This window comes from Oryzias melastigma, linkage group LG19 (assembly GCF_002922805.2).
Source record: "Oryzias melastigma strain HK-1 linkage group LG19, ASM292280v2, whole genome shotgun sequence".
In the NCBI taxonomy this organism is placed as follows: domain Eukaryota; kingdom Metazoa; phylum Chordata; class Actinopteri; order Beloniformes; family Adrianichthyidae; genus Oryzias; species Oryzias melastigma.
In genome coordinates this window covers 23883699-23894556 of record NC_050530.1, presented here as the reverse complement: position 1 = coordinate 23894556, position 10858 = coordinate 23883699, and the positions used below count along the sequence as shown (strand labels likewise).

The 10858-nt window shown below is 39.1% G+C and overlaps 2 protein-coding genes across 4 annotated transcripts in view; one reads left to right on the top strand and one right to left on the bottom strand.

Moving 5' to 3' along the window:
* Positions 1 to 1162, top strand: part of si:ch73-256g18.2 (small integral membrane protein 36) — a 9338-nt gene extending 8176 nt beyond the window's left edge. The window contains exon 2 of the mRNA XM_024285296.2: positions 307 to 1162. The gene's annotated coding sequence lies outside the window, so the exon portion shown is untranslated. The remainder of the gene's footprint in view (positions 1 to 306) is intronic.
* A 7691-nt stretch (positions 1163 to 8853) lies between these two features.
* The window catches only part of stxbp4 (syntaxin binding protein 4), a 49108-nt gene continuing 47103 nt past the window's right edge, over positions 8854 to 10858 (bottom strand). For all 3 annotated transcript variants that reach the window (XM_024285724.2, XM_024285726.2, XM_024285725.2), the window contains exons 20-21: positions 9809 to 9930; positions 8854 to 9671 (exon numbers count right to left, since the gene is read on the bottom strand). In XM_024285724.2, the coding sequence (XP_024141492.1) occupies positions 9658 to 9671; positions 9809 to 9930 (136 nt within the window). In that variant the 3' untranslated portion in view covers positions 8854 to 9657. The remainder of the gene's footprint in view (positions 9672 to 9808; positions 9931 to 10858) is intronic.

Genomic DNA, 10858 nt, shown 5'->3' with positions numbered 1-10858 from the left:
TAATCGGACAGGGGGGGGGGTCAGGGGTGGAGCTCCAAAAGCCACGCCCCCTCAGAGGAGATTTTGGAAACAGAGGCCTTAGATCAACATGAAAAATGGCTTTTTAAGACATTTAGGTTGTGGGATATTGGTAAAAAAAAATCATAATCATAATTAAAACTCTACTGGGAATGTTTTTTTAAATAAAAAATTGTCATGATGGACATTAAATCATTTTGGCGTGTTGTGTGAATGCAGCCTAAAGACACAGTAGTTGGAATAACCATTTTGTTTTTTCTAATGGGACCTTTTCTGCTGTGTTTCCAGGGTTTAACTCATGACTTCAGGACTGACATGGACTCGGGAAACAGGACCTGATCAGGACCAACTGATTGCCCATTGGAGCTCCAAACTACCAGCATCGACCTTCATTCATGAAACTCACCGTCCCTGGAACCCAACCACAGTCCAGACAGGATGATGGGCCGTGTGGCGTTCACTGACCTCACGTGGATCTGGTGCTTTCTCACACAGCTTCTGCTGTAAGAGGAGTTAAAATCAGTTGAACAGAATCATGTCAGGGGGTATTAGGGGGGAGTCGAGCCCTTCTCTCTGGTGACTCCACAGAACTGTCAGAATCTCTGGTTCTGGTCTGGTTCACTGCAGGACTCGCCCTCTCTGGATCAAATCCTCTTACATAAAAATGAAACTGGTTGCATCCTATCCATCATGTGAATTGCACAGCCCCCCTCCCCCATTTCATGTTTAGGGATTATACGCTGACCGCTGAAGAGTATTAAGAGCTTGTGTTATGTTGTTGTGTTGTTTGTGTTCCCTCTCTGCTGTTTTTGCTGTCACTGGGGGAGGGGGGGGGGTTATATAAACTGGAGGTTGTCAGAGATCTTGTTGTGCAGTTTTGAACCAGCAGTTCATCTGATGTCAGCATGAGGTTTAGAGCCACCGCTTTCACTTTTCTCTTTGGGAATGTCTAGATTTCTAAAGGAAAAGAAGGAGTTAGATATTGTTGTTCAAACGTGCTTTACTGTAACAAACTAGGCTAATGTCTGGCTGCAAGCTTTAATGGGTAGTTATTAGTTACATTATTATTAGGGCTGGGTTGATAAAATCAATTAATCGATTCAAATCAATTTAAGCTTAATAAATTAATAATTGATTCATAAAAGTAGAGATCAATCTAACAAATAAAACTAAAGTCCGCTAGCTAGCTTGATGCTAACGTTTAATGGAATTTCATGCTAGACGGCTAATGCTAACGCTCGGTCAACATTAACATACATTGCTGAATAAATCAACATCTTTATAAACTCACAGGTATGAGTTTTCAAAAGGAAATATTTTTTAAAGTAACTATTTGTGGTCTAAAACACAGTTTTTTGCTCATTCCTGGCTTATTCTGAATGAAAAAGTGTAATTCTGTAGCGTGATCTCCACCTAGTGTCCAAACTGAAATGTCCTCCAGGAGAAGCAGAACAATGTTTCCAATGTTAATGATCTGAACATTTTAGTTAGAACTTCTCCTTTAGAGAATCCATGTAACACTGGATGATATTAACAATCTCATTATTTCACTGATACATTTACAGTATGTGAACTAGATCAGAAAATAAATATATTCCAAATATATAGTAGATTATTAATGTATTTTTGAGTGGATCAAAAGAATAGAAAAAATTTGAATCAAATTGATTCTGGAAATTATTATCAATACCCAGCCCTAATTATTATGGAGTTTGGGGCAAAAATTCCTTTTGACATTTTTCCAAATTGAGCTCAATGATAAAACCATCTGTGTTATGAAATGAACTGTTCTTTTTCTTGTCAGATTTGCGAAAACTAGCTTTGCTTTGATTGTCTCTTAAATTCTTTCATCTCTCTTCAATGATGTACTGATGCCAGTAGGAGTGTTCCAACCCGAGTATTTCAGACTAAAAGTGGACGTTTCCCAGTCTGTGAAGTTGCTGAAACCTGTTTTAAAAGTTACAGATGTTTGGATTACTAAAGGTTTGAGTGCTTTTTTTAAAAAAGGGAAATGTGGGCAGCTGAATCTAAAGAGAATTTAAAAAGATAGAGTTAATTGTGTACATTATTTATTGATCTAAATAAAATTGGCTGCTGTTTTTAATGATATATGTATTTGTGTATTTGTTCACCGGGAATATCAGATGTGAACACTTGGATAATCCACATTATTAGAACATTCTAATACACTGTATTGTCACATGTCTTTGCTAATTCAAAGTGTTTTCCACACATTGAACTGGAATAATGGTTGATCAGTTTTTGCTTCATCACGTTTGTTATCCGCTGTGATGGTCGTTTTTAAGTGTCCAATCCAAACAGTATTTTCCAATATCAATATAATTGATTCATTTCATTTTTAAACCTTTTTGATGGTAAAGGTCGATCCATCTGGTTGGATCATAGGATCAGAAATGGATTCATTTATGAAGTCGATTAATCGTTGCATCCCCAAACGCTGAAACCAAAGCAAAAATGTCAAAATAAATGGTTCTTACAGAGGAAAAGCCAGCTCATGGTGGTCCATCTCCAGATATAGGTCTTCGTGAAGTTGGATACACCTGCTTCTTGCAGTTTCCATACTATTGCAGGACTCTGCAATGCTGGGAAAAAGTCTTCCGCCTCTAGACCTGATGGAGGTGGTGGACAGAAGCTTGAGCAGTCAGTACCAGACCAAATCTTCCAGGAGGAATCCGCAAATCTCTTGGAATAAGGGAGCAGTGTCAGGAGAAGTCACAGTGTTGGCCCACATGACCTCTCGAGACCTCTGCAACCTTTTTAACATGTTCTCCATAATCCTCACTGTTTACTTTTTTCTGTTGTTCAAGTTATTCTGCTTTCAAACTGACCAATCAAACACCTCGATAAATGTAGATGGTCTTAACGTTTGAAACATTTGACTGACAGGTTCAAATGGTGGGGGTGTGGCCTTACAACAAGCTGACTCCTGATTGGTGGTAGTGGTTTCCGTAGAAACGATGACTCACCCCGGCTCACACGGCTAGCGTTACCGATCAGGTACGATGCAGGAGGGGTCTAGCTACAGCAGATGGCTCATATTGGCTACTGCATGGCTGCAGCCACAGGCTCTGCTGCCGATCTCCCAAAACTATGACCTCCGTTGGTTCACGTGATAACCCGCCATTATAGGAAGTACAGCAATCCCTCCCATCATTAGCCGCAGTTTGGCTGCGTTGTCTGGAGAATGTTTGAACCCAACGAAAAGGATTTGCAGAGCCGCAGATCGGGTCAGATCGATTTTCTGATGATTTCTGGTTGGTATCGCAAAAAACTTATGCCTGAATAGACTTCATTTCATTGGAACCAGAGGTAAGTCCGTTTCTATGGGTGACGTGTTGTTTAAATATGAGCTAAACTCCAAATTAGCCCAAATAACCTTAGCAGACCTCAAATTAGTCCAAAAAGCAAGCTCTTTGATTAAATACTAGCTAAACTCCAAAATAGTCTAAATTCCTCAGTAAACTAAATTAGTCAAAAACGTTAGCATGTTGCTAAAATTGAAGCTAAACTCTAAATTAGCCTTCAAAAAATCCGGTGGATAACAAATTATCCAAAAGCGTTAGCATGTTACTAAAATGTTAAACTCCATTTTTTTGGGGGGGGGGGGAAATTCCTATAAAAGATGAAAACATAGCCCCTAAATACAGTATTTAAAGGCTTGTTGCTAATCTACTTAAAATGTTGAAATTTGAAGACTTTCTCTTTCATTTCCTATGTGGCATATTTTGCTCAATATTTCAAAAACTATAAAGTTCATGAATACCAAAAATTACAAGCAGCAATGTCCTGAACGAGCTGAACGTTTTGATACCAAGATTGAAGAAATCACTGAAAGTTTGATTTAATTTTTGTGTCACATAAGGTTGTAAAGGAGCAGGAGAATCACTATGGTGTAAATGGTGAGTAAGCATTCACACCATAGTATAAAGGGCACTAAAACAACACACATATATGGCATAAAAGACAAAAAAAGCAGTGAGTATAATAAGATAAAGCGCTGCATTGTGGTGCAGCGGTTAGCACTCTCTCCTTACAGCCAGAAGGCCCAGGTTTGAACCCCAGCTGGGTTCCTCCTCGTCTGGAGTTTGCATATAAGCTTTGTACTTATTTGACCTCTTTGAATTGTCTTTGCGAGTGTGTGATTGTGTGACCTTGCAACAGTCAAACAACCTGTCCAAGGTACGCTCCACCTTCACCAAACAGTAGTTGGGATAGGCTCCAGCAACCCTGTGTCTCAGAGAGGGATTCCGAATCTGAAGACAGACGGATGGAAAATGCCACCAACTGCTGAGTTTTAAAGCTGGAAGCTGCTGTGAAACAAGTTTGACTTTTGTTTAGATTTAGAGTCAAATGTTTCATGCTGGTCTGGAGTGAGATGTTTCGCCTTATGAAGCAAGTTATTGCCTCCATCTACACCCGACTGGTGACTGAAACGTTGGACTGGACAGTCACTGCAGGGGAGATGTCTGGAAAGTTGAAAGACGTGTTCTAAACAAGAGGTTAATCGTGATGAACATCCAAATAAAGAGCATTACAATAGTCAAAGAAACGATCTCAGTCTCCAGAGATTGAAACCATCCACCCGGACATGTACCGACCACCGTCAGTGTATGCTGGAGTCTGGCTGCTGCACAAACAGGCGGAAAGCTGCTCTGTCAGTTGTGACGTCTGCGCTGCTGGATTACCAGAACACCCTGATCTGCTGCTATGTTTGATGAAATGCTCTTACATAAGCACAATGTCAGCTCTGGGGCTGTAAACGCTGCTTTCAGATCTTCAGCACGCTGCGTCCATGCTGGGATTAAACAAAGACTCACATCATTTCCTTCAATGATCCTCACTGGGTTTCCAGGCAGAGACCAGGATTACATGGTGTGATGTCAGAGGGGAGTTGGAAAACTGCTCCCCCAGAATTCACTCCTAATTCCATTTTCAGTAAAGCTGGTGGACCCACAATATTCCTAAACAGTCGTGGGTTCTGTAACTTCTCTACTTCTCTGACTCTGCAATGACCTGACAAACCCTCCAGGATGTACCCCGCCTGCACCCAACAGTAGTTGGGATGGGCCCCAGCAACCCTATAGCCCCAAAAGGGAATAAGCAGGTTTGGAAAGGTTAGGCAAACATTTTACAATGACACACAGGGCCCGTCTTAGGCGGCCGCCTAGGTCGTCATCTGCTGGAGGGGGCACCAAAGTGTGATAATCACTTTAGCTTAGTGTATTTTTTTTTGTGGTTCAACATACCACTCATTTTGTGTAAAAATGTGAAAGAAGGTAATAATTAAAACCATGTATAAAATTACTCAAAACTTTGACATAAATCAATAATTTTGTCTGGTGCTGCGCCCCTCTATGCCCGACACAGCCGCTGTCTAACCCAGGCGGGAATTGAGGGGAGGGGGGTGTGTTGTTATCTATTAGTTCTTCTTTAAAACAAACCCTCAGGGACAACTTTAAACTTTCATTTACATTCCACTCCTTGGAAATTCAGCACCCCCCCCCCCATTTCAGTCAAAAAATAATATTGTTTTTAGACGGAAAAGAATTTAACTGGTAATCTAGTTTTTCTCTCCTTCTCCTCTTTTTAAACCCGTGCTGAGAGTCATACCGGCGGTATGCGGTATACCATACCGCCTGCCTTTGCTAACGTCGGGGGTTTGCGTCCCAGCTTGGGTGAAGTGTTGTTATGCTAGAAAAACATTTTATGTGACTATTATTTAATTCTTGAGAATTAAAATGAAACAAATATTTGTAAAGTCAAAGGCCTGTCTATTAACTGAGTTTTAAGATGTGAGGATGAACGCTGAATGCTCAGTGGTAACACTTTACTCAGCTTTGTTGCACAAATTGAAAAAGTTCAGGTCGGGGTACGGCAACATCCTTTAAAGATTAAAAAACAAATTCAAATATCTTAAAATGAACTCTAAAATACAAAGAAAGTCACTGTAGAGAAGTTAGGATTGACTTAACAAGAGCCATGCTATATTTGCAGACTCCTATCCATCATTAGGAGTCTGGTCAAACTATATATTTTTTCAGAAACTTTAGCCAAACAACAAAAAAACTGTTAATCTTGCCTCTATAAGCACCAATACAGCTTTGTATAAGTATGTGTTCATTTCAATGAATCGTCATGAAACTCCTGTTCAATACTAAAGTTGTCTCAAGGCGCTGCAGAGAATAACAGCAATAAAACTACAATTACAGTGGTTGATAATTTAATTTATTACATAATGAAAACCAGTCCAGGTCATTCCAATGCAGCCAGACCGTCTTCATTGTACAGTAAAGGCCTGTGGAAGTGGTCAGCAGATCAAGGCGCTTTATGATGTAATCTCAAACAGATGTACACAAGCTACAACCAAAAACAACTTATATTTAATCAATTTAAAAGCAATTTCAGCTCTTATAGATCATATTTGATTTGTAAAGAAGATTGTGACGTATGGAAACCATGACTCAGCACAACTGTATGGAGATGAAATAAACTCATCCCGATGTGTGTGTGTGATTCTTGATTTGTAACTCATATAATACATTTTGTATATTAAGTACAAAAATTATGAAATAAAAAAAATACTATTTACACATGCACACAGTACAGCTTGAAACTAAATTAAGCACAAATCTTCAAAAATATATATTTTTAAAGGGATAAGTGTTTCAAAAACACTTATTTAGACTTTTTTATATTAACTGTCACACATATCTGTTTAAGAATGTGAGAAAATGGATGAAGAGAAAACTCTAATGACCCAGCATTCTTGCAGAGTTCAAACGCATCACTCACAGACGAATCTCTGAGACGTGAAGACTCTCACATCAGATTTGTGCGTAAATGTGGTTTAGTGTGTGCGTAACAAGAGATTTGTGTGTAATGATTAAAGGTTTGTGCGTTTAGTTAGTTTCAAGCTGTTGTAAATGTAATGTTTGTATGTGTAAATTGTATATTTTTTTTAATTCTGAATTTTTATACTTGTGCACAAATGTATTGTATGAGTTACAAATCGAGAATTACGCACACCCATCATGAGGGGATCAAAGCATAGAACATATTATTTTAAATCAGATATCATTGATCCAAAGGGAACGGGAGTCTACAGTACGTAAGCTGTTGCATCATTTTTACCCTTTTAATGTAATTTATTTTGTTGTATCTAGCTTGGCTGCATGTTGGTGTGTGCACGGTGAATGCCCTGTTTGAATCCCAGCTGGGATCTTTCCATGTGCATGTTCTCCTCATGCACACGTCTACTGCTTCATTGGATGCAGACCCTCCTCCCAAAAGTCAGACGATGCCAATCCAGATGTGCAGATCAGTGAAAGCTGATTCACTGTGGCGACCTTCAAGGAAATGATCCAAAGGTGAACATTTTATAATTCCAAAAACAGATAAAAGGAAACCAGCATATCACTTATAACGCCACCCTTCCTTAATGTTTGGTTCCACACCCTTTGGTAGCAATGGTGACCTTAATTCATGTCTTATTTCCATCTATTAGCTTTTTGTACTTCTCAGGTGTTTTTTTTTGTTCTCACACTTTCTTTATAATATCTATCTGATATATTTGTGGGTTCCTTTCATCAATGGCAGGTGTTAGGACTCATTGCTGGTCATTTTTAAGTCCATTCCCCTTTTGTTTTAATCCTCACATAAAAGGCTTGAGGTCTGACTTGGCCTCCGCCCATCAAGCCCAGCTTTGTTTCGTGTGTAGTACTTGTTGAAACTCCAGGCTTCAAGAACGAAACAAGGTGACCTTTCATTGGCTAATTGATGTCACACAGGTGATTCTCATTTGTGATTTGCAACAGGTGAGGCAGACAGACCCTTTCACAGTGACGTCAGAGAACATGACCGATAAAGTGAAACGTTACTTCCGGTGTTCAGGTTTAGAACGACAAAGCTGACAGCTGAACGCTGTTTGAAGCAATTTTACATAAATGCTAAAAGGTAACCGTACCAATTTCAAAAGAAAAATATACAATAATTATTTGCTGAACTGTATTTTCATTTCTTGTCTTAGATTGTTCATAAATCTAAATACAAATTTGAATCTTTCATTTTGGATTATTCATTGAAAATATCAACCTTTCATTTGAGCAGATATTATTCTAACTGGTTCTATTTTGGCTGATGATATTTGCATGTATTGTAAGTGTGATCAGCATAAAAACTGATAGAAATTCATGTTGTTCACATTTAATACCTGCAGCAAAGACGCACATCGCTGCATTGCCCGTACACATTTTAATCACTTCCCAGGATAAATGTACTTGTTTTACGGGATATTTTAGGAGAAAAACAGGAATGGTTTGGTTCAGTGAAAATGTTCAGAACAGCATTTGAGTTACGTAGTTTCAGATTTCAAAATAAGAGCGACCATGTAAAAAAAAAAAAAAAAATCTTCTCTGGGTGAGTGTATTTTATAACATTATGTGGAAATAGTCACTTTCATATTTTTGGCAACAGTTTCAATTAATTTGATCATTTTTTACTTTTATTTTCCCACAGATCAGACACAGTTATGATCAAAGACAAAGAGGAGTAATGTTAGAACCACGGCTGAGCTAACAGCAGCTCACTGACCGCAGTAGAAAACATTACAACAGGAAGAAGTTTGACTTTAATATAGCGGTTAATGTTTTAAGATGGACAAGAACAGTAAATGAAAAAGCTAATTAAACTGGCGATATGGTTTTTTTTCGTATCTTTATAGTAAGACTGGATCTGAGTCTATAAACAAAAATCAGATGTTCTATGAGGAAAATACCTGTTTTTGTCAAACGAGATGCAGCAGAAAACACTCGAGAGTCACTCAAAACCAGAACTCTTTAATTCACATCCATTACAGCCTAGCTGGTCCAACAGACAGTGTTTCACAGACCGGCAGCCTCAGAAGGCTCCAAGAACGGATTATGGCATGCTCCTGTGCTGTTTGATGCTGCGTTGTCGGCTAGTCTATGTCACAAATATGGCGCTCAGCCACTCCAACACAAAGCTAAACAAAGAGCAAACGTCACTTTGCGGGAAGTGGTGATCTAGCTGTCACACTGAGATGCTGAAGTTGATACTGAATTCTAGAGGCTGATACATGAAGAAGGTATTGACTGTTACAGAGACAGAGGCTGGGAGACAGCTGAAGGACAACACCAATGTTTGAGTCCCTTTCATTCATCAGTCAGGCATCAGTTATCAATTTAAAGACAAATTGATTTCTTTATTTTGGAAAAGATTTGAGTAAAAGTGCAAAATCAATATTTATAAAAAGTTTAAAAAGAACAATTTGGAGCAAAAAACGTTTTTGGTTCGACTTGTAAAATCTCAATAGAATGATTGTCTGACGGGATTGGATCACTAATCGGCAGGATTGATGTGGTCCGTCTGCTTCACACAGGTTGCGCTCTCATTGTTAAGTCTCTGCTGCCTGAGGGGGGGGCAGCCTTCACTTCTGCATTGCTGGTAGCTTCTCTGGGGCGTAAACAGCGTTCATGCTGGTTCACGAGTCCATCAGCAGGAAGGGACGAGGAAGAGGAGAAGCTGGTGGGAAAAACAGCAGCGAGGTTGGAGATGCCCACCCATGTTTGGCCTTGATGACTCAGCGCCTCGGCGAGTTTTCTAGAAGGTCAGCGCTGAAAGTTGGAGGACAGTCACTCACAGCAGCAGGAGTTGGTCTTAGCTTCATCTGCTGGATGTGGCATGCAGGGTGGCACAGAGACAGAGGAGGAGGAGGAGGAGGACATGCAGCCTGCAGGTTAACGTCACTTACAGTCCACCTCCAGGAAGGCTCTGACGCTCCGCGTCAGCTCCTTCGCCTCCTGGGCTAGAGTGGCCGCCGTCCACGGACTTCTCCTGTGGTGACACGAAGGAGCCACCTTGATATCTCCAGAGCTGTAAGACAACAGATGAATCAACCAGCAGCAGGAGATCTTCAAAGATGGACTTAAAGATGGACACCAGAGTCCAGGGCTGGTATCGTTCATGATTTCCAGAATCAGTTCAGATAGATTCAGATTTTTTTGGGTTCTTTTGATCCATTCAATTCAATTTTACGTTTACACATTTAGGCCCATTTGTTTAGAAATACTTTAATAATCTACTATATGTTTTACATATATTTCTATTAACCTGACACAGTTCACATATTGTAAAAACTAATAGTGAACTAATGAGATTGTTAATATCATACAGTGTTACATCTCTACCAAAAATGTTCAGATCATTAACATAGAAAACATTGTTTTGCTTCTCCTGGAGGACGTTTCCATTTGGCCACTAGGTGGCGATCACGCTATAGAAGTACATCTTATTACAGAAGAAGAAAAACGTATGAGCTTAAAAAAGTCTTTAAGACCACAAATGGTTACTTTAAAAAATACAATTCTTTAACAAATGTGTTTATAGGATATTTATAAGATGTTTATTAACAAAATAAGCCAAATAAGGTTTATTTACATACTTTGTAAGATTCATTAACATCTAAAGTGGGACCATTGTCAACAAAGAGCATATTAATGAGCTGCTTACAAGCTTAAAAGAGTTTGAAAGATTAATGCCTGATAGTTTATAAAAATGTTCATTTAGTCAGCAATGTATGTTTAGGTCGAGCGAACGTTAGCATTAGCCGTCCTATGGGGAATTCTATTGAACGTTAGCATCAAGCTAGAAGACTTCAGTTTTTTTTTTTTTCACAGAACTTGATACATACATAAATGAAAAGAATGAACAAGAGGGCCAACAAAAAAGTGCAGTTAATAACAAAAGGGAAAACAAAATAAGATCAGGGTTACGAGCACGCTAAACAAATAACAAAATAAAC